General features: G+C 41.6%; 1 protein-coding gene across 1 annotated transcript in view; it reads right to left on the bottom strand.

Moving 5' to 3' along the window:
• col7a1 (collagen, type VII, alpha 1) overlaps positions 1-23869 on the bottom strand; it is a 136685-nt gene that overhangs the window by 81244 nt on the left and 31572 nt on the right. Inside the window, exons 14-35 of the mRNA XM_080424385.1 lie at positions 23380-23526; positions 22504-22629; positions 21569-21715; positions 20654-20776; positions 19929-20207; positions 18919-19062; positions 16927-17058; positions 15293-15439; positions 14520-14651; positions 8322-8471; positions 7012-7148; positions 6760-6886; positions 6498-6641; positions 5393-5565; positions 4574-4615; positions 2748-2774; positions 2519-2563; positions 2270-2374; positions 1527-1598; positions 1057-1092; positions 890-943; positions 272-346 (exon numbers count right to left, since the gene is read on the bottom strand). Coding sequence (XP_080280511.1) covers positions 272-346; positions 890-943; positions 1057-1092; positions 1527-1598; positions 2270-2374; positions 2519-2563; positions 2748-2774; positions 4574-4615; positions 5393-5565; positions 6498-6641; positions 6760-6886; positions 7012-7148; positions 8322-8471; positions 14520-14651; positions 15293-15439; positions 16927-17058; positions 18919-19062; positions 19929-20207; positions 20654-20776; positions 21569-21715; positions 22504-22629; positions 23380-23526 — 2564 coding nt within the window. The remainder of the gene's footprint in view (positions 1-271; positions 347-889; positions 944-1056; positions 1093-1526; positions 1599-2269; positions 2375-2518; positions 2564-2747; positions 2775-4573; positions 4616-5392; positions 5566-6497; positions 6642-6759; positions 6887-7011; positions 7149-8321; positions 8472-14519; positions 14652-15292; positions 15440-16926; positions 17059-18918; positions 19063-19928; positions 20208-20653; positions 20777-21568; positions 21716-22503; positions 22630-23379; positions 23527-23869) is intronic.

The raw sequence follows: 23869 nt of genomic DNA, 5'->3' as shown, positions 1-23869 counted from the left end.
TAACACTAAATAAGGGAATACCCTTATGTTAGAATGGTATTCCATTCCTCCTGTAGAGTTCCAGAGACTGAGATGCAGAATCTATGCCCCGGTGCACTGAAGCTGTTCTGGCCGCTTTGTGGTGGCCCAACACCTTATTAAGTCACTTGCTGTTGGTTTTCTGCATAGCACAACTAGTATCTATCCATATAATTGACCATCTCTCCCATATGACTTGAATGCAGGATAAGCAGGCATGGTGACAGTGTGTGTGCACATGTCACTCACTTACCGGTAGTCCTGCGATTCCTGCCTCTCCCTTCCTCCCTGGAAGACCCCCTCCTGTTACTCCGGTGCCTGGGTCACCCTGGAATACACACACACACATTTTAATTCCTTTATTGAGTCCACGTTTATAAAATACATTACAAGGGCCCTAACATGTGTCAGTGTATGGCTTTGTTTTGGTTCCCCCTGATAGCATTTAAATGCTAAATCGAGTATAACTACTAGTTTAGTCTCGCCAGTCGCTACGAGTTTGAATAAAGGATCGATATCCCAAACAAATTATTTCTACAAGCTAAACTACGCCGCATCAAGGGTTTTATTGGGTAGGCCCTAAAATTAAAATGCCCTTGATCTACGAGGAATTATTTTGGGGTGATGCACAGGCCCCCTGGTTCCGGCCGCCTGACCGATCAGAAACCCGAAAATGGTATTGATCCCAAGCTACCCACGTAATAACTCCCAATGCTGAGTACCGAAACCTGAACACGTCGCTTCGGCGACACGTTGCAAGTGCAATAACCCCAGCAACAACAGGCAAGCTTGATAACACGGCACTTAGCGCAGCGTTCTCTATTTGTGTACACAGACTAATAAGCATTCGACTAATACGCATTCAACTCACCCTTTCACCTTTGTCCCCCCTCGACCCTCCTGCTCCCGGCACCCCTGTTTGACCCTAGAACAATAGAAGGTACCACACAATACAAATGCATGAGTCACAGATGAAGTAACACATTAACATTAATATGCGAGTGTTAATGGTGCATAATAATGCTGAAGATGACTCACAGGGTCTCCTCTGATGCCAGGTATGCCTTGTGTACCCTGGAGGTGACAGATCATGTTTTATGCTCTCACAAGATGTGCACAAGACATGTACTGTATGCAATGAATATGAGATACTGTATCGCAGCAGTCGCCAACCTTTTCTGGACCCGAGCCCACTTGAAAGCGTTCGCCACGTGAATTTTCAGAGCATGTTTATTTTAATGATCAATCAATCGATTGTGTTCCAGCTTGGTTCAATGGAACTAACGTAGTATACTATATTTATTGGTATCACAAAGACAACTACATTTGGTAGGTTTTAAAGAAAAAAACACTATGACCTTTTTTTTAAAACACATTTTTAAAATCGTGTTATTTTGCCAATTATTTGGGGGGCCCACTTTCAATATCCTCATGGCCCACCAGTGGGCCCCGGTCCCACAGGTTGGGGAATCGCTGCTCTATCAAATCCATTGCTCCTATATACTCACAGGGACTCCTGCAGAGCCAGGGGATCCTGGTCTGCCCGGTAACCCAGGACTCCCATCAATACCAGGGAAACCCTAGACACACAACGCTGTTAGACAATAGTTCAGCCTTTAACCCACTCAATCAGGGGACGCATCTGTGTCATTTTAGATTTTAGTCATATTTTGCACTTTGGCTATTCAAAAATAGCAGATCTACAAGCTCATAGTGCGTCACTTCGTGCCGCGCTATGAGCTTGCAGATCTGCAATTTTTTGACAAATCTTGAAAATGTATGCAAATCTTTGAATACATATATATTTTTAAACAATATTTTTAACTCAAATCTTTGCTTCTGGGGGGGGTCCCTGGAACAACATATTTTGATGGGGGTCCGAGGTCAAATACATATAATTGTTGTTGTTTGGTTGGCACCAAAGTGGTGCTCCAACTTTTTCATGTCAAGGATCCCCAAAATGATATGTATTTGGCCGCGGACCCCCATCTCAAAATATGTTGTTCCAGGGACCCCCAGAAGCACAGATCGGAGTAAAAAAAAACGCTTTAAAACATATATATATTCAAAGATTTGCACAAATTTTTCACGGTAAAAAATAAATAGCAGATCTACAAGCTCAGAGCGCGGCACTCTGTGCGCTTGTATATCTGCAATTTTTTTTAAAGCCAAAGAAATCGAAAATGACACAGATGCGTTCCTGGTCTTAATGGATTAATGTGTAATTATATGACATTGCTGTGACACTCACCCTCTCCCCCTTCTCCCCTCTGACGCCGACTGAAGGGCCCTCACTTCGGCCCGGTCGCCCTTCTGGGCCACTTGGGCCTTCCCTCCCAGGAAAGCCATCACGGCCCTGCAGCACGCAACCACACACAGCGCACACGCAACTGGATACATTAGTCTACGTCAATATACGAATCTATGTAAGTAAAATGAAGGTAAAATCAGTCACTGCATTGCTTCCAGTGTGGTTTCAAACTTTCACCAACAGACTCACAGGCTCTCCTTTGCGTCCTTCTGCGCCATCTCTGGCTCTCTCACCCTAGAGGATTGAACAAAACACAGAACTGGATAACACGTTTGTGTGTTTTTGTACAGGAAGAACACCGTCATAGAGTGCAACACAAATAAACCGTTACAGCAGAAACCCCAATCCCCCAATCCATCTCCCATCAGATTACTACAGGCATGTCGAAGAGTAATGAGACACATTTTGCACACTGTACCTTCTCTCCGCGCTCCCCTTTCTCACCCTGAGGGAAATAAGAGAGATCATACAATATTTAGGAGGAGAGATGGAAGAAGTGTTGAGAGACGAGATTGAACGAGCTTCAAGGGTATTAACCGCAGTAAGAAAGATGCATATATCAGACTGCAGGCATGCAGACCCAACACGATTTGTGTGCGTGGGAACTCATTTTAAACAAGCTTAGTGTTTTATGAGTTATCCAATTTAGTAGACCTTGTATTGGGAATTGTACTTCCATGTACTGTTTCTCATGAAGTACATCAATGAAGTACATCAATCAATCAATCAATCAATCAATCAACACACTGAACCTTTAATGATGACGATGATCAGTGTGATTTACATGTACTGTGATGTACATACAGTGGTGTAAAGTACATTTACTCATGTTTAGAGGTGCTTTTACTTAAGTATTTTACATTTTCAATACTTTTTACTTCTACTGTATACTACATCTCAGGGGCAAATATTGAAATAAGTATTTGAAAACTTTAGCTACTTTGTAGATTTTGATTGTTATTACAAAACATACATTAATCACTTCAGCCATATATATACTTTGGCTATTTTCAAAGGATTGTTTATACAATTGTATACATTTGAAAATGTGTGAAATGGGGTATTCTGCACAATGTGTACTTTTACTTTTGGTACTTTTACTTAAATATTTTTTTTTATAGAAGACTTTGACTTGTAACAGAGTATTGCTACAGTACAATGCATTATTGATACTTTAACCTAAGTAAAATTCCACAAAAAGTCCACAAATGCAGGTTTTTGTATTTTGTTTACCTCCACACGTGCATAACATTGTTATCTCGGTTCACCCTCCTAGAGTTCACAAATTCTGCCCGAACCCGACCTGACCTCACGTTTTCGGGCCGGGCCGGGCCGAAAACGTATGCTAATTTGTGAGGCCGGGCCGAGCCTCTGGTTCCTTTTTTTCCAGGTTTTTGGGCCTACCGTTATGGTAATTGTTCAGGCCGGCCCAGTTAGGGCCCGGTTAGGGCCGGGCCTTAATTTTCAGTCCCGTTGAGAACCCTTCACCCTCAATCTACCTTCACCTGTAGCATGCCTTTTAAGCAGCAGGTGAAGCAAACCATCACATAATTAGTAATTGGTAACTCTGTTAACTCAAATACGGCTAACTAAGGCCCATATGAAGTAAGTTACAAAAAAGTTCAACAATGTTTCACAGGTGCCAATTCATTCACAGATTACTATAATAAAGACAAAACATAATACAAACATGAACAAACACCCCTCCTCCTCTACAGTGCTTGGCCCCTTCCAATCAACAGGATTGCCAGCACTGCAGAGGAGAGACAGGTGACCCCACAAACAATTTAACTTCATCACACAGTGTCAATCAATAAACATTTAAACCCCTTTCAGTCCTGTGTTGAGAATGTCTTCCGATATACACATGTAAGGAAACACAACACCACTACACTTCCCAGCCGGATTGCTGGTGAATGCTATGGAAAGCAGCTGTGCAATGTGTGTGCATGCAATGTTCCTCACTGTCTATTGTGCACGGGCAGGGTTGCCAGATCTGCTTATTATAATTTCCCCGCAAGATTTTATTTGAAAATAGCCGATCTTCAAGCTCACAACGCGTCGCATCGCAACGTTTTGTGAGCTTGTAGATCTGCTAGCTATAGCTGATATATATGTATATGTTGAAGTGCGCATGTGGCCCATAGTCGCTTGTTTTGGGCTGGTTTTCCTAGACCTGGTTGCTTGTTTCTCTCACAGAATCTGGCAACACTGTACCTCTTCCACCAAACTAAGTGTACATACCCGAGGACACTGCACGGTACACCGCTCTGTCCCAGGGGTTACCTGAAAACATACCACAATCATAGAAATCAGATGCAAAGGAACATCAACATTTTGAGAAAAATGTAATTAACGTAATTGTTGACTTTGTCAAATGTTATTTTTTTCATTCAATTATATTCAGACTTCTGCACGAGTCCTGACTCCTCCATGACATTTGCTAGTTACCACAGCCAATATGTGTGTTCAATATTTGTGTTTAATAATGTGTTCAATTAATTGTTTTGCTCTTATTGAATAGCTGTTTGACTGTCCCCAAATCCTTTGTACCTCATTTTCGTTTGTTTAGAGAAATTGTGATCTCAGTTATAAGCTCTCCGAAGGCAACCATATAAATGTTAAATAGTCTGTATTTATATTGCGCCATTATCATCCAAAGTGCTTTACGATGTGCATCACGTTCACCCATTCGTACACCGATGGCAGAGGCAACCATGCAAGGGTCTGCACGTTGGGAGCAGTTAGGGGTTCGGTGTATTGCTCAAAGACACTTTGACACGACGACAGGAGAAGCAGGGGACTGAAGCGGGAACCTTCTGGTTCCCAAACGGCCACTATACCTTAAGAGCCACTGGCACCCCGTTTCACCCACATATGTACCCGGTGCTAAAGATTTACATTGAACAGTAAAAACAATGACAAACAGTGAAGCATATGAGCTTTTTTTTTTAACTATTTCCCAGTACTTTCAAATTATATAAACAATATCAACATTTCCATGTTTTAGACATGACATAAACTTTCACTTCTTCCTTCATCAACATGTTTTTGTCCCTATACCTCTGGAATTCTAGCAATGCCACAGAGAAGGTCTGCCAGGTCAGCGTGCAGGGTGCCCAGCTGTGCTACATCAGGAGTATACAGGAGGTTCTGGGTGCTGCCATCTGTCACCGACTGGCGCAGTGCCTCACGGTCCGCCCGACCAATACCCACTGCCAACACCGTCACTGCACCTGCTGGGCACATGGAGTTTTGTGAGAAAACAATGACATGAATGTTTTCATCAGATATTTTATGAACAAAACACTCAGTATAGACAAGCAAAGGTAGACTAAAGTGTATTTGCACTTGGGTTTGTTTGGGGCAAAGGGAGGTGCCCAAACGAGAGGGGGTTGCCACTTAATACAAAGTAATAAATACCAGAGATGTGAGACAATTAGATACTTCTGTGATAACGACTTACTTGAAATGAACTACCCTGATAGAGCAACCTCAACCAGTAGGAATCTGCTCTGCTAATCCTAATTATCTGCGACTAACATTTGACCTGAGGATCCAACCAAAGATGAGGAAAACTCAAAAGTTATAATAACAACACAAAACACAATAAATCTAAATAGCAAGAGTCATCTGTGACAGTCATAATGCGTCGGGTTACTCGACAGTAGGCCTGTCCCCGACTAAGGATTTCTATAGTCAAATATGATTGGCCAAATGTTGCCTATAGTCGACTAATAGTCGACTAATGCAACACCAAAAAGAATATATATATATATTTTATTTATTTTTTGAAAAAAAATATGTTTTTGAATTTTCTTTTTGGCATGATTCGACTGAGATTGGCAGTCGTATCAGTCTGATTCGACTGCCAATCTCTCAGTCGAATCATACAAAAAATATGTTATGTAATAGAGGAACATTCCATTTGGGCAGTAGGGGTGCTTAATGTCTGATTTAACATACTTGCTTGGTTTATCCCAATAAATCATGATGTATATTTTTGGCAAACTATTAGTTAATTAACATAACAAATTGGGCCAATCTCTCAGTCGAATAATGTAGAGATGTCAAATAAAGAGATTGGCAGTCGACTCAGACTCCCCTCGACTGATTAGTCGACTATTCGAATAATCGAGGTCAGGCCTACTCGACAGTATCAACCTACCTGTGGCTTTGACAGCGCTTGCTGGGACAGTGATGTTGTCCGAGGATCTGCTGTCAGAGATGATGACCACGGCACCAGGAACCCTGGGTCTCCGTCCAGATGTGGTGGTCAGCAGGAACTGTCGAGTGAACGTCAGTGCCTCGCCTGCAGGGGGAGCCACAGCGTTACATATCTAAAGAGAACCTGGTAATAACCTCCACAAAATAACAGAAAATAAGCACGGTCATTATGTTTAGGTGTGTGGAAAACCACAGACACCGACCTATGTTGTTTCCCGGATTATCATCAAAGGGTGTGGATAGGATCTCTTGAAGCAGTGTTTGAGAGTTGCTATGGCGATTAAGCAGGAACCAAACTTTGGGTCTGGAACTGTAGACCACGACTCCCACCTGAGGACAACAGGAAGCAGAAAGGACATCATTATCACAATCTAGACAGAATAGAATGTGAACTACTGTATACAATAGCCTGTAGTTTCTCAACAGTGTTCATAATGCTTGCTCCCGAACTGCACCTGTGAGTCGCGGGGTCCGATGGAGGTGAGCGACCCGGCCGCACTGGTTAGAAGGGCCACCAGAGGTTCTCTCAGGCTTGTCCGGTCCTGAGAGGCCGGAACCAGGAACACGACATCCAGACGACCACCCACACACACTGCAGAGAGATAAATGTGTATGGTGGTTATTATATCCAGAAGAGGGGAGGCTCTTATAAGCAGTGGTGTAAAGTAACTTAAAGGGCAAGACCACTTTGGTAGAGATTTGGGTTGTGTATTTACCTTGCCATGGTGTAACTCCAAAGGTGGACAACAAATCAAAAATAATTGCTCCATTGATTAGAAATTGATAATTCAAAATATGCTCCTCATTGACTTACATTGTACGGTGAAACAGCTCTTAAAGTCACTCTTTTAGCACGTAAACGAACACAAACAAAGTTGATTCAGACAATATAGAACATCAGCAAACCCAGTACTGTTTGTTTTTTTAATAAAAATGTCAACTTCCTGTTGATTTGACTATTTAAAGATCCGGAACCGCGGATCCAGTCCGGGTTTTCTTCTAAATAAAAATAGCAAATTCAACAGGAAGTTCACATTTTTATTAAAAAAACAAACAGTACTGGGTTTGGTGATGTTCTATATTGTCTGAATCAACTTTGTTTGTGTTCGTTTACGTGTTAAAAGAGTGACTTTAAGAGCTGTTTTACCGTACAATGTAAGTCAATGAGGAGCATATTTTGAATTATCAATTTCTAATCAATGGAGCAATTATTTTTGATTTGTTGTCCACCTTTGGAGTTACACCATGGCAAGGTAAATACACAACCCAAACCTCTAACAAAGTGGTCTTGCCCTTTAAGTACATTTACTCAAGTACAGTACTTCTACTCCATTACATCTCGGATCCAAATATTATACTTTTACTCCACTACATTTATTTGAAAACTTTAGTTACTAGTTACTTTGCAGAAAACCTACACTAACCACTTCAGATCTGTATACATTTCGGCCATTTCAAAATAGCTGATCTACAAACTCACAATGCGTTGCGATGCGACGCATTGTGAGCTTGTCGATCTGCTATTTTCAAAAGATTTTTATACATTTGAAATCTTGAAATGGGACATTCTAATTAGTACTTTTAATTTTGGTACTTTAAGTACATTTTGATGCCAATAGTATTTCTACATTGCAGTAATGATACTTTTACTTAAGTAAAGCAGTACTTCTTCCACCACTGGTGCTTATTATATCCAGAAGAGGGGGGTCTGTTATAAGGAAAGAACACATGCAGATAAAGTACAGACATGAGGGCAGTGCATTACCAGTGCGTTCCTCCACGTAGGCCTCAGCTCCCAGTCCACTGGCGAACGTAGGCTGTATGGTGAAGCGGTAACGAAGACCCAGACGCAGCCCGGTCACCCGGTACGAGCTGGCTGAAGCAGGGAGCGTGACGGACTGGCCTTGCCCTGTGTCTTAACAATACAAAGACTTACAGTAAGACAAAGCAATATATTCAATATATTACATCAAGGGTCTTCAACAGGGGGTCCGTGACCCCTAGGGGGTCCTCAGAGTTAGAACATGGGGTCCTCCAAATCTTAAAAACATTAATTTGTACAACAGTGATGATAGTGCTGTAAAACAAGTCTATGAAGCTATCTATGAAATATATGAAAAGGTTTAATCTGCAACACAGTTTTATACAATATGTAGTGGGGGGTCCCTGCTTCATTTCTCTCTCAGCTAAGGGGTCCTTGGCCTGAATAACGTTGAAGACCCCTGTACTACATCAAGGAGGCCCTACGGTACACGGTTCTCTCTCTGTACTCTATCTGATTATTTACATTATGATTACATTGTTTATTGACTAGAGCTCAATAAACACTCTTATCCAGAGCGACTTACAAGTCTTAAGAGTGAATAAAATGTTACTTCGTCCAATCTGTATGGTGAAGTATTTTAATGCAATATAACTTATGAACTAAAGTTCAGGATGACCTGGGTTTGAATCCCGGGCAGGACATGAAAGTTACATTGTGTGTAGCTTAAAGTTGAATCTGACAGAAGTATGACACCCATTATTCTTTATTTCTCACTGAATAGGAAATAATTCATTTACAGCTTAACATATTAACAGTTGAAATAATAAAACTAATGAAAATGGCATGGCGGTCCGGGCACCTAGGCTCCAATGTAGCCCGACAGCGCATCGCGGGTTCGAGTCCCGTTCCCGACGATCTTTGCTGCATGTCTCTCCCCATCTATCTCTCCCTGTTTCCTGTCTGTCTCTACTGTAGGCCTAATCTATAGATAAAGGTCAAAAAGACCCCACAAATATCTTGAAAAAATAAGAATATTGGTACCCTACTCTTAACTTAATATTTTGTGTCACAGCCTTTGGATGCAATAACTGCAGTCAAGCACTTTCTGTAATGAAACATTTCTGTTCCAGCAAACAGTTCTCACAGGTTTGATGGGTGCCGTCTCCCAACTACAAGTTTCAGCTCTTTCCACAGATGCTCAGTGGGATTCAGATCAGGACTCACAGCAGGCCACTTCAGAACAGTCCAATGTATTCCTATTCATAATTGTGTGCTTTTTGATGCATGTTTTGGGTCATTATCATGGCAGACCCATGACCTGCGTCTAAAGGCCAAACCGAACCAATGCAACTAGTCGCAACTCCTTGCAACAAAACAGTTTTAAGGTCAACCCCACCAACGCAACTTTGTCTATAAAAAAATAGCAGATCTACAAGTTCATAGCGCAGCACCAAGTGCCGCACTATGAACTGATAGATCTGCTATTTTTTGAGTGTGTGCAAATCTTTGAATGTATATTTTTTTAAAGGGAAATGTTTTACTCAAATCTTTGCTTCTGGGGGGTCCTGGAACAAAATATTTTGAGATGGGGATCCGTGGCGAAATACATATCATTTTGGGGGTCCTTGACATAAAAAGGTTTGGGAACCACTGATATAACAGCATAAGTTTATTTCTTTTTAAACGGTTAGGATTTAGAAGACATTTGTAGAATATATATATATATATATTCATAGATTTGCAAAAAAAATCTTGATTTTCCTAAAATAGCAGATCTACAAGCTCATAGCGCGGCTATGAGCTTGTATATCTGCTATTTTTGAACAGCCAAAGAAATAAAAAAAATACAGAGATGCATCCCCCGGATTGAATGGGTTAAGACACAGAATTCTGACGTAGGCTATGAGTTTAGCACCCAGTGATTAAGTCTGCAAAGCAAACCCAAACCATAACATAGGCACGCCGTTCTTTTATTTGAAAGCGTCAACTTGTCTTCTGTGAACATAGCCTTGATTTACCAAAAACCTCATCTGTCCAAAGTACAAATTTTACACACGCCACAGTCCTTTTGGGACATTGCTCTGTACAACGTTCCAGAAGGACAGCGGCATCATGTCAACAAGGATTTTGGTCCAGTTTGGCTTTTTTTGTGTCTCCTTTTTAGAAGTGGAGCAGACCTTCTGCCCATTTTCATACAGACAGTGACAGATGGGGGTGACTTGAAACTGTTTTTGAAGTTTTCCCTTTGTTCTTTCTCGACAACAATCTTTCTGTTCAATCTTGGTCCAATTTTCCTCTTTTGCGACCATGTCCAGAGATGTTTGATAATGGCTAGAGTCCCAAAACTACGGCCTTAAAGGTCTTAAAGGGATATTTCACTTTAAAAAAAACTTTTGGTCATTTTATCGTCTACTCAGGCTTTTGTGAGCCCCCCAGACCGTTTTTAAGTTGCTTGATTTAGTATTTAGATATTTGATAATCATTTTATCAGACACGCCCCCTTCCTATACAAACCCATTATAACTTCAAACTCCATTTTAACCATGTTAGATTCATCAAAAACACCCGTCCTTGGTTCTGGTGACTCACCCTGCCCTCCTAATACGCGAGGGGGCCGTGTTTTTTCGATAACTTTTTTCATTTATTTTATTTAATTTTTTTAATGTATTTTTTTTTTTTCATTTTCCAAAAAAAATATTAAAAATAAATGAAAAAGGTTATCGAAAAAACACGGCCCCCTCGCGTATTAGGAGGGCAGGGTGAGTCATCAGAACCAAGGACGGGTGTTTTTGACAAATCTAACATGTTAAAAATTGAGTTTGAAGTTATAATGGGTTTGTATAGGAAGGGGGCGTGTCTGAAAAAATGAATATCAAATATCTAAATACTGAATCAAGCAACTTAAAAACGGTCTGGGTGGCTCACAAAAGCCTGAGTAGACGATAGAATGACCAAAACTTTTTTTGAAAGTGAAATATCCCTTTAAGCCATTAAGACCTCGAACTCATCCGTGTCATTTTAGATTTCTTTGGCTATTCAAAAATAGCAGATCTACAAGCTCATAGCGCGGCACCGAGTGCAGCGCTACGAGCTTGTAGATCTGCTATTTTTGAAAAATCGTGAAAATGTGTGCAAATCTTTGAATATATTTTTACAGCTAACCTTTTTTAACTCAAATCTTCGCTTCTGGGGGTCCCTGGAACAACATATTTTGAGATGGGGGTCCGCGGCCAAATACATATCATTTTGGGGGTCCTTGACATGAAAAAGTTTGAGCACCACTGATATAGAAACATATGTTTTTCATAATACTGTTGGGATTTAGGAGACATGTAGAATCGGCTTCAGGTCTTAATGGGATAATAATACTGGCAACAGTGGTCACAGGAACATCAAGCTCTTGGGAGAGATACTGTAGTCTTGTAAACTTTACATTGACCATGCTTTGCTATAACCTTGTTTCTAATCTCCTCAGACCACTCTCCGCTTTTCCCTCTGCTTTCTATTGTCAGTGTGATGCAAACAGTGGCACAACACAGCAGAGTGAGTAATGTTCTCCTTTTAAACCATGGCTGCATGAATGAGATTGAAAACATGTGATGATACTAATTAAAAACAGTCTGCTTAATGTACTATCTCTACAGTGCAATCATTTCCCCCTTACCTTCAGGACATGATCCACCCCCACGCCCCTTATCACTCACTTAACCCATTAAGACCGGGGAAAGCAACTGGGTCATTTTAGATTACTTTGGCTATTCAAAAATATCAGATATACAAGCTGTTGAGCTTGTAGATCTGTTTTTTTTTATTTTTATCATGAAAATGTGTGCAAATCTTTGAATATATATATATATATATATGTATAATATATATATATATATAACGAACATTTGTAACTCATATCTTTGCTTCTGGGGATTCTACAAATGTCTTCTAAATCCTAACAGTTTTCTGAAAAACATATGTTTCTATATCAGTGGTGCTCAACCTTTTTCATGTCAAGGACCGCCAAAAAGTATATGTCTTTGACCACGGATGTTTAGTTCCAGGGACCCCCATAAGAAAAAAAAAATCGATTCAAAAATATATATATTATTCAAAGATTTGCGCATATTTCCACGATTTTTCAAAAATTGCAGATCTACAAGCTCGTAGATCTGTTTTTGAATAGCCAAATAAATCTAAATTGACACAGATGCTGTCCCCGGTATAGGTCATAATGGATTAAATCAGCTATAAACACAGGAAGTCTGTTCATCCCTTTACAAACACCCTAGCCAATGCTCCGGTCCAAGCATCTCTCCTCTGACTCCCAAGCTGTGGAATGACCATGTGTCCACCTCAGTAAGGACTGCAGACTCACTCTGAAAACTCCACCTCACCCCTTAGCGCTCTCTCCTTGCATCCCTTCTTCTAGCCTGTTTTGATAGCTGCCACACTTATACTATGCAGATACAGTATACAGTATGGGGGTTACTTGTACACATACTGATGTGTTATTTAGGCCTACTGTTGACTTATTTAGATAGCAGGTTGTTTAGACATGTTAGTTCTGATGTATACCTGGTGTCCTAGTTTCTTTGATGCACTAAATTGTTGTTGTTCTTGTTTTCATTCGTTGTTTGTTGAACAGGGCTCATGGTATTTCCTCTGGATAAGAGCATCTGCTAAATGACCAAATTCTAATTGTAATCGTAAAAACTTCTCAAGGGTAACAAAAAGTTTGGCCAAGCAATTTTATAATGTCTTTGTAGAACGAGCAAGAATTCCGGGATTTGTTTTGCAACTTTTTTTGTTTTGTTCCGCTGCAAACCAAAGACAGACATATATGGATAATAAATAATAATACTAATAATAATAATAATAAATCAGACTTACAGTATATAGCACTTTTCTTAGTAACCAAAGTCGTTTTACAAAACAAATCAAAATAAACAACTTTATTAGGAGCGAAAAGGTTAAAAGGCTAAAAACATTAAGCCAAGACTAGGGAGCAGAAAGGGAGATTTTGGTTTGAGTTAGGGCGGGGAAAGCAAGTCTGAAAAGGTGGGTTTTGAGGGAGGCTTTGAACATGGCAAGGGTGGGGGCAGTTTTGATGTGAGGTGGGAGTAGGTTCCAAAGGGAGGGGGCTGCAAAGCCCTGTCACCCCAGGTGCGTTTTTTTTTTTGGGGGGGATGTCCAGGAGGTCGGCATCACCAGACCTGAGGAAGCCGGAGGGGCTTATTCAAGCTCCTCTCAGTCTCTGTTCTTCCTCCTGCTGTCATTTGTCCCTGGACTGTTGGTATGCGTCTGTTTGCTCCCACCGCCACCCCAGCACCACCAGTGGGCTCTGCTATTAGTTCTGTTCCCCATGGGGGGTCGTTATTGTATATCTATCTGTCTCCCTGCTCTTAATGGTTAATGATGGTTGTTTAATTGTGCTGAGCAGGGAGAAAAATGTAGCAGAGCCTGAACGCCAAGATAAAATATTATATCCACACTTGTATTCTCATTCTATAATAAAATATTGGTTCAAACTATTTGTGAGTTATCTGACAGAACTGCAATAATGCAAATGATGATTATTATAAGATATAAGATAATAATAAATCCTCTACATAAAGTTGACTGTTTGTGGTCAGTGGGTCTGTGTTTGGACAAATACGCCCATATATGGCCATGCCTGATGGAGGCAGTTTGTGACGTAGACGCATAAAGGACAGTAATGTGCATGCTTATGGGCCCGTTACGTCATCAAACCCCGGAAGAAGGGAGATAGGGGGGGAGTCGGGGGGAGTCTGCGCTGGGTGAGAAAGTTTAATTGAAATAAATGGACGAGGATTTTCTGTGCCCTCTCCAGATGATATACAATGTTTTGGTTTTGCCATGACTTTCCTCGGATCACACCGCTAGGCCAATCTGACCTGGGGTGTGGACATGTCATTTTAGGTGGGCGTACATTGTGTTTTAGGAGGGCATGACTTATATGTGGGCATAGCTTGGGTTTAGACCTGCCCATGACCTTCACCAGATTATAAAAGTCTGCAATCCAAAGTTTCAGCCCAGCCCATGTGTGTGTGGGTGTGTGTGTGTGTGTGTGTGTGTGTGTGTGTGTGTGTGTGTGTGTGTGTGTGTGTGTGTGTGTGTGTGTGTGTGTGTGTGTGTGTGTGTGTGTGTGTGTGTGTGTATTCTGTTATTTGTAATGAAGTGTCTCACCTCGCTCCTCTCTCCAACGGAGGATGTATCCTGTGGCCCCAGCCAGCGGTAACCAGCCAAGCAGCGCAGAATTCTGTGTAACCTCTGCCACACGCAAATTGGTGACAGTCTGGGTGGGAGTCGGGGCACCAGCTGTGTGAACAAATAGAGTCAGGGAAATGGGGAAAACACACACACACACGCAATTGCTTAAGCTATTCACTTGACTTGGCGTCTTGTATGTTTTGCAACATAATGCATTGTGTTTTATTTGCACACTTCAATAACGACACTGCACAGAGTAGAAATGGATTAGAAAGAGTCAATTGTTAACCCATTCCGGGAAAGCATCTGTGTCATTTTAGATTTTAGCTATAAGCATTATTTTATACTTTGGCTATTCAAAAATAGCAGATATAAAAGCTCAGTATATCTGCTATTTTAGAAACATTGTGAACGTTTGTGCAAATCTTTGAATATATATATTTTAAAGCAAACTTTTAAAAATATATTTTGCTCCAGGGACCTCCAGAAGCAAAGATTTTAGTTATAAATGTAAAAAATATATAAATATTCAAAGATTAGCACAAATGTTCACGGTTTTTCAAAAATAGCAGATCTACAAGCTCATAGCGCGGCACTCGGTGCCGCGCTATGAGCTTGTAGATCTGCTATTTTTGAATAGCCAAAGAAATCTAAAATGAGTTAAATGAACGTTAAACGAGCACACATTTTACGGTGTAATCTACCCTATGCTGAATGTCTGAAAGTAAGGAAGGTTTGGTTTACATTACCTGTGGTGACTCTGACAGACACAGGGGATCCCTCCCTGTTCTGGACCAAAGCCATGACCTTCACCTCGTACTGGGCCCCGGGGTCCAACTGGTTCAAGTCCACTACGGTCACGTCTCCTCCCACCAGCTGACTCCTCTCTTCTCCTCCTGCAGGAGCAGCAGCACACAGTAGGACCAGTGAGCACCCTTACAAGCCGACTACCACTGAACATTATTATTTTTCTTCACATCAGACAATACCTTGTGGGTAGAATCTCTTTTATATACTGTATGTATCGTACTATAAAATGAGGAAACCTCTGTCTGTCTGCATTCATCATATATACATTTTCTCTGCAGTGGTTAAACCGATAAATCTGAACTTGCACACGGGTTGGCATATGAAGAGAGTGACAAAGCCTATCTTCATATAATGTAATACAGTAGGTCCTTACTAATGCTCCTGATAAAATTGTGTCATTTTTTTCTACTCTGTCTGTGTCTCATAGGAGGGCGGTGGACACATTTTTTCCCCAAGATTTATTTAATTTTTATTTATTTTGTATTAACGCGAGAACAATGGCTTCCATAATAGCATGCTAACTTTCCAGGAATAGAAAGCCTGCAGTTTCTATTAGCTTGGATTCCCAATCGACGATGTCACTGGTAGGCGGGTTTCTGAACTGTCCACAGCCCTCCTCTGAGACACTGACCAAGTAGACAGAATTGGTCCCATATTATCATGAGCATTAGTGAGGAGGACCAATTACATGAAGCCAGGTTGAAAATGTGTGGAGTCGTCCTTTAAGCTATTAGCATTTTTTTTACCACGGGCTATTACACGTATGCCGGCGTGCACTGGGTTCTCTGACAACGGCTACAGCGAGAAATCTGACAACAATGGACAGTGGTTATTGCATAACCGGGTGGGGCATGCATTCCTATGTTGCATCGTTCTCGTTATACACTGTGCTCGACTTGCAGTGGTCCCTGCACCGGTCTAGTGATAATGATTTGATTTTATAAGATATAACGAGTAAAAAAGGCCCTGGAACACTGTAAATACGAGGCATTGCAATATAGAAACCAAAGAGGTTATTCTCATGAAATCTTTCACCATCAGGCAAGAGGCCAGTGGTGGAAGAAGTACTCAGATATTTTACACAAGTAAAAGTAGCCACAATATAAAAATACTCTGTTACAAGTAAAAGACTCAAAATGTTACTTGAGTAAAAGTACAAAAGTATTGGCATAAAAATATACTTAAAGTACCAAAAGTCAAAGTACTAAAATGTTTGAAAATAGCAGATCTACAAGCTCACAACGCGTCGCGATGCGACGTGTTGAGAGCATGTTGTGAGCTTGTAGATCGTCTATTTTCAAATAGCCTATGCATAAAATAGGGCTAAAGTGGTTAATGTATGTTTTATAATATAATGATTTATATCTGCAAAGTAACTAGTAACTAACGTGTTCAAATAAGTGTAGTGGAGTAAAAGTACAATATTTGCCTCTGAGATGAAGTGGAGTAGAAGTAAAAGTATTGAAAATTTGGAAATACTCCAGTGAAGAAAAAAATACCTCACAATTGTACTTAAGTAAAGTACTTGAGTAAATATGTACTAAGTTACATTCCACCACTGCAAGAGGCGTACCATCTGTTCGCTTCCAAGCCACACGGTAGGCCGTTGCTCCCTGCACGCCGACCCAGGTGACCCTGACGACCTCTCCGCGGGCCTCCTGAATCTGTAAGGACGTCACAGTTCCAACTGCAACTTGACTGGCCTCTATACGGAGAAACACAACAGGTCAGGCTAATTGTTCCAAACATTAAGCACATACTGTAGCTATTTGGAGATTAATAGGTTTATTATTTTATTAATTTTATTACCAAAACCTTAACTGTACATGCATGGATTAAAGTTGTTCTTTATTCGCTGTCGGGTGGAAACCTTGTACGTCCAAAACTGTTACTTTTCAGGAAATTACTTTCCAATGGATCCAATGTAGTTATTATTATTACTTGTTAATACTTTTCATTGGTTTAATATTCATAGAAGCCACAGACAGACTTAAAGTAACTTTTTTTAAATTAATACATTAAAATGTTGTCCAATCTCTATGGCAGAGTATGTTAATACAATATAACTTGTACAATTGGGGTGGTTGCATTTTGTCTCCCTGCTCTTCTATTGAGACATTTAGATCATGTCAAAGGTCATGTCTCACCTACAGTAGACACAGGATCTGACACCAATTTGGACCTGATGGTCAAGATTCAATTTATCCCCTGAGCAAGCAGGTAGGCTTTAATAGCTCAATGGTAAAAAAAACAGCACTTGCACTTGCACAGAAACCGGGTTCAAATCCAGGGTAGAAGAGGAAAGCTACCACTTTCAACATTGTGTCCCTATGGGCATGTCATTATAGGTGAAAATGATCTGAAAGCTCACATCATTACAACGTGATGCGACTGCATTGCGATCAGCTATTTTCGTTACTTTTGTGCGGCACTGTCATACGACTGCCATACAGTGTTCATTTATAGGCCAACATTGTACCAAGTCCTGTCAGTACAGCATAGACATCTAACAGCGTCCTCCACTCGTGACGTCATCATCACTGAGCATTTCCATTCTGCTATCTGTAGAGTCACCTTTTCAAAACGTTAAAGGGTCTACACCATGAATTTTTGGGGGGGGGGGGGTATTTTTTGGGCTCCCCAGTGTCTCTTGTACCCCAAAATTTTTTTTTTAACATTCAGTCATTCTCATTTCAGAGATTTTCAGAATGGGCGTGTCTGAACAGGCCATTTCAAGAATGGCAATGCAAGTGATGTCACTTGCATTGCCATTGCATTGATGCAGACAGAATTGCTCAGTAGCCCCCCCCTGCCCAAGAGGACGTTTTGGTATTGCAGCTGAAAGTGCTGTATAAGCCAGAGACAATTGACTTGGGATGAGTATATCTGAGTGATGATTTAGGCTCAAACCTTTTGAAAAAGGTTTGAGGGACATACACCATATGATATTAAATATCAATTTTTTTTTTTTAATTCATGGTGTAGATCCTTTAAGTAATTTCCATATAATTCAATGAAAAAAGAAACTGATGTTTAGATATTGTAAATAGCATTATTATTATTTTTTTACGATATTGTAACCCATTTTTCACCCAGTGCCAATGCCTAAGCTTGTAATCCTGGGTGCTACTCTCCCTCTGCCAGCCTGGGGAGAGCCCCGAACTGAGCTCATGCTTCCTTCAAAGCATGAGGAGTGAGCAGGCCGCTTCTTATCACCTGACAGGGGGGAGTTTCCCCAGTAGGACGTAGCGTGTGGAAGGAACACGTTATTCCAACCAGTTCCTTTCCCCTCCATCAGGCGCCCCGGCTGACCAGGGGGGGGCAGTATAGAGAGCAGGATTACTGCATGTTTTTTGTGAGGGTACCTACGTAAATATCAGAAGTTGTCCCTTATCTGTTACTCTACCTTTAATTATGAAAAAAAACATAAAAAGATGCAATATGGAGATACAATGTTTCTGCCCGACAGCGAAGACTTGCGGCTGTTCAAAAGGTTCACATCCAAGAAGAAGCTCTGGACAAGAGTGATGATGTGTGTTAGAGTGTGACAAGGCATAGTTAATACCTGTCCTGGTATTCAGCAAGCCAGGATTTCCTTCTCGAGAGCCACTCAGTGAGGACACTGAAACACTGTAGGCAGAGTCAGCCTGGAGGCCATCAATGCTGTAGGAAGTCACATCAGCACCCACATTCTGGGTTGCCTCCACCCCTGCACCCGAAAAGAAATATAACACAACCTTTTCAATCCATACAGGAATCTGGAGAAGTGGAGCTAGATTTGAAAAAACTCAATCTTTGAGTACATATCTGTACCACTCCCCTTCTCTCAGACTCCCATGAAAACCACATATCGTTATGTTGTTGAAGACCCAAATCTAACCATCATTTTTACCCATGTTGATATTGACACGGCTGCCTCTTTTGTTTGTGAAATGGGCAGTGATGGGAAAAGTACTCATATTTTTTACTTAAGTAAAAGTATCAATACTGCAATGTAGAAAGTAATAGTCTGGAATTCAAAATTGACTTAAAAAGTAAAAGTACAAAAGTATTGGAATAAAAATGTACTTAAAGTACCAAAAGTCAAGTAGCCTACTCATTATGCAGAATGTCCCAAGAAAATAAATCTTTTGAAAATAGCAGATCTACAAGCTCACAATGCATCGCATCGCGACGCATTGTGAGCTTGTAGATCTGCTATTTTTCAAATGGTTGAAATGTATATAGGGCTGAAGTGGTTACTGTATGTATTGTAATAATAATCCAAATCTACAAAGTAACTAGTAACTAAAGTTGTCAAATAATTGTAGTGGAGTAAAAGTACAATATTTGTCTCTGAGATGTAGTGCAGTAGAAGTAAAAGTATTGAAAATTGGAAATACTCCAGTAAAGTAAAAGTACCTCAAAATTGTACTTAACTCATTCAGTGCCATTGAGCACTTTTTTTTTACAATGTATTTTTGGCTCTGGCACTCAGAGCCAAACTGCCAGAAATAAGTCAGGCACTGAATGAGTTAACTTGAGTAAATGTACTGAGTTACTGTTACATTTGTGATAATGCTCATCTTTGCCTACCGTCCTCACGGCGCCACGTAATCTTATAGCCACTCGATCTGGAGGCCGACGCCCAGGTGACGCGTATCCTCCCGGGCGTCACGTCGACGATGCGAAGGCCAGAGATGAACCCTGACCAGCCTCCTCCGTGGCCGTTGGTTCTGGAGGCGATGGTGACCACCTCCCCGAGACGTTGACCCACCACGGGCGTGACGCCGATCACCAGAGCCTCGTCTGGCCGCAGATTCTCGATGGTGAAGGACGAGGCGTCTGCACCCAGCACACGGGACTGCTCCCCGCCTATCACCGAGGACGACATTGTTGTTTTTTTCTCTTCGAAATGTAAAACAACATTGAATGCAAGATACAATAGTGAAAATTGCACTATTAAAGGGATAGTTCACCCCCAAAATGACCTTTTTTTCTATCTATTAGTCACCCCATGGAGACTTGAATTCATGGATATTCTTTTTGTTTTTGTCACATTCCTAAGCCAATAATTTGATGAGCGGCAGCGGTTCCGGTAGGAGACACAAAGAGTCTCCTTTGTGTCTCCTACCGGAACCGCTGCCTATACCGGTCCGCTGGTCATCAAATTATTGGCTTAGGAATGTGACAAAAACAAAAAGAATATCCATGAATTCAAGTCTCCATGGGGTGAGTAATCGATAGAAAAAAAGTATTTTTTGGGGTGAACTATCCCTTTAAATATACAAAAAAGTGTGCATGCAAGACACACCACTTACTGGTGCCTTGTCTCCAGGTAACCCGGTAACCCGTTGCCCCGGCAACACCTGTCCAGGCAATTCGAATTCTCCGACTGTTTACGTTTGTCGCTCGCAGGTTAGTCAGGCGCCCGGCAACTTGCTCTGGAATTAATTGCACACAGAAGAACCATGTGTCAAACAGTTCAGAATGTTGGCGTGTCCCCCGAGATTACATACATAGAGTTATGTTGAGGGCACAATGCAGTGGGAGGAGACACAGGAGGAAAGATTGTATTGGCAGGATTTCATCCTAGGTCATCAGTGTCAAGTGTGTTTGTTTCCATCTTTCTTTCCAGCTACATTTGGCTTCCATGTGTGTATGGTCCATTGGTTGTGTTTGTTTTTCTTCTCCTTTTTTTTTGTCCCTGTTAACCCGTTAAGACCGGGAACGCATCTGTGTCATTTCTTTGGGCTATTCAAAAATAGCAGATATTGTATATCTGCTATTTTTAGAAAAATCGTGAAAATTTGTGCAAATCTTTGAATGTATATTTTTTAAAGCGAACATTTGTCAAATATTTTGTTCCAGGGACCTCCCAGAAGCAAAGATTTGAGTCACAAATGTTCGCTTTAAAAATATATAAACTCAAAGATTTGCACAAGCTTGTATATCTGCTATTTTTGAATAGCCAAAGAAATCTAAAATGACAGAAAAAATGACATGTGTTCCCGAGCATGGGTTAACTCGAGCATGTCTGTTATCTCAACTGATAATCATCCAGCAATCGTGTTTGATATTGCCTTCATGAAGTTATTAATTCCTAAAGGAACTGGACAGTAACCAAGCCTGGCAGAAAGATTGAGCCGTTTGCCAAACGTTAGGCAAACGCTGCGTTCAGCCACTTCAACAACAGGATGAAGCAAGCCTTAATTAGTTGCCATTGGTTGCCTCACCTGGTTTGATGTACACGGTAACCGGGTCCCCGGCGTTTTCCCCCACCAGCGCCGTCACGCTGACGCCGTAAGACACGCCCACCGTCAGGTCTCTGAGGTCAAGGGTCGTCTGGTTCCCGGGAATGTTGCGGGTTTCCTCTGTCCCCGCTGAGACGAGACCAAAACACACACATCAAGACCAAGAACGTTCACACTCATCATCCCTTAAAGGTTTAATGACATTCACTTTTACACAACATTCAAAGTCTTTGTCCTGGTCCTTCAAAAGTGTACAAAAAGTTTTAAGTGAAAATTCCATTCCAGTGATCCATGGCAGGTGTTTTTCTCTCACATTTCTAAAGCCTTTTCAACTGCAATGAAAAAATAAATCTTTGCCTGCGGGTGTCGCTGGTGAGGGATTTTGCCTGTCAATCATCGCCTCTGCTCCGCCCCCCCCCAAAGGAAAGGATAGGGGAGGGGAGGGGCGAGGAGGAGAGTGGGCGGGATTAATCGACTGTGACCTCACTGTCGAAGGGCCAAGCTCAGATTACTTTTCAGCCTAATTATTCAGAAAACCCCAGACCACAGAAAATCCACTGAATGTTCTAAGTTCGTTTTTTTTGGGTGTAATTGAGGTCATAAAACCCCAAATAAAACATTGAAAATAAAAAAAGTGAAAATGATACCTTTGTCATGATACCTTTAAGGCATTGGTTCTCAAAGTGGGGTCCGGGGACCCCCAGGGGTCCCTGGGGGGTGGGGTTCCAGTGGGTCCCCAACAAAATGTGTTAATATAGCATCACAATCATTTTAACCACTTTAACCTTTTATACTTTAGCTATTCAAAAATAGCAGATCTACAAGCTCATAGTGCTGAATGGGTTTCAGGAGGATTGAATGGGTTAATGTTTCAATACAAAATCAACACGATTTATAAAACAACGTTCAGTGTGTACCCTCTGTGTTAAGGAGCAGGATGCGGTACTGTGTGGCTCCAGCCACGCCGGTCCAGCCCAGTCTCACAGTGCTGCCCAGAGACTCCACCACTCGCAGGTTGGAAACGCTCCCCACCGGCTGCTCCACTGCAACGACACAGGGACAAGCATTCCACCATGACATACAGTAAGAGACTTTGTAGTAATTGCATACAGCTACCGTACTGTACGTGCCAATCTTGGAAAAGGACTTTGACAGGGGGTCCGTGACGCCTAGGCGGTCCTCAAGTGACTGCAGGGGGTCCACCCAACCCATTGTGAGATGGGGAGCATTTAGCCGAAAATAGCCGATCTACAAGCTCACAACGCCTCGCGCTGCGAGGCGTTGTGAGCTTGTAGATCGGCTATTTTCGGAGGGTTGGTGCGGAGGGAAAAAGAGCAGACCACGTACAGAGCAATCAGAGGTCCAAGTTGACTAAAGTATTGAGGGTTTGAAAGGTTAACTGTCTGAAAGTACACATTAACATGAATCCAACATATTAATACAAAAGATAAATCATTTTCACGACACATGATGATAGTGCTGTCAAACAAATCTATGAAACTATCTACGAAATCTATGTAAAAGTAACACCATTTTATACAGTATGTAGTGGGGGGTCCCTGCTTCATCTCTCTCTCTCAGCTACGGGGTCCTTGGCCTGAAAAAAACGTTGAAGACCCCTGCTTTACTTGTTTATTTTTAAGATTAAAATGAAATATTCCGTAGCCAATGGGTTCCAAGATTGCATTATGTACACAACTCTACAACTAATTACACTCAATCCAGCCCCAGCAGCCACTCAAACTCTGCACTCTGTGAGTCTTGTCGTCCCCCTACTGGCCATTTCCCCTGACCTGAGGACGTGGTGGACACGGGCGTGGCCTCCTCTCGGCCTTCATACAGGGTGTAGAGGGTGATGATGTACTCTGTGCTGGCCTGAAGGCCCGTCAGCTCGTAGGTGGTGGTGCCTCTGGGGAAGGACTGGCTCTCCACACGGCCTCCTGAAGTCAGAGACAAACAACATCAAACATGTTTCACTGTTCTAACCAGGAATATGGTGGTGGACGGGTGGTGGGAGGGGTGGGGGACTCCCTCTTTCTTTGGTGTTTGGCACAGGTGGGCGTGGTTATATGCCTAAACCTAACCCTAGCCTCACAGAAAAGATGCCTTGGTTCCCAAACGTTTTTGGTCGTGACCTAAAAGAGAAATTTGATGTCTTCCCGGGACCCAAACTAGTGAAAATAGCCGATCTACAAGCTCACAACGTGTTGCGATGCGACGCGTTGCAAGCTTGTAGATCTGCTATTTTCACTGCTTCTAAAGTTTTTTTTATGTATTTTCTTA

Source organism: Gymnoscopelus braueri (assembly GCF_963280865.1).
Source record: "Gymnoscopelus braueri genome assembly, chromosome: 3".
NCBI classification, from domain to species: Eukaryota; Metazoa; Chordata; class Actinopteri; order Myctophiformes; family Myctophidae; genus Gymnoscopelus; species Gymnoscopelus braueri.
The sequence above is the reverse complement of the archived record's forward strand: the minus strand, read 5'-3'. Positions and strand labels throughout refer to the sequence as shown.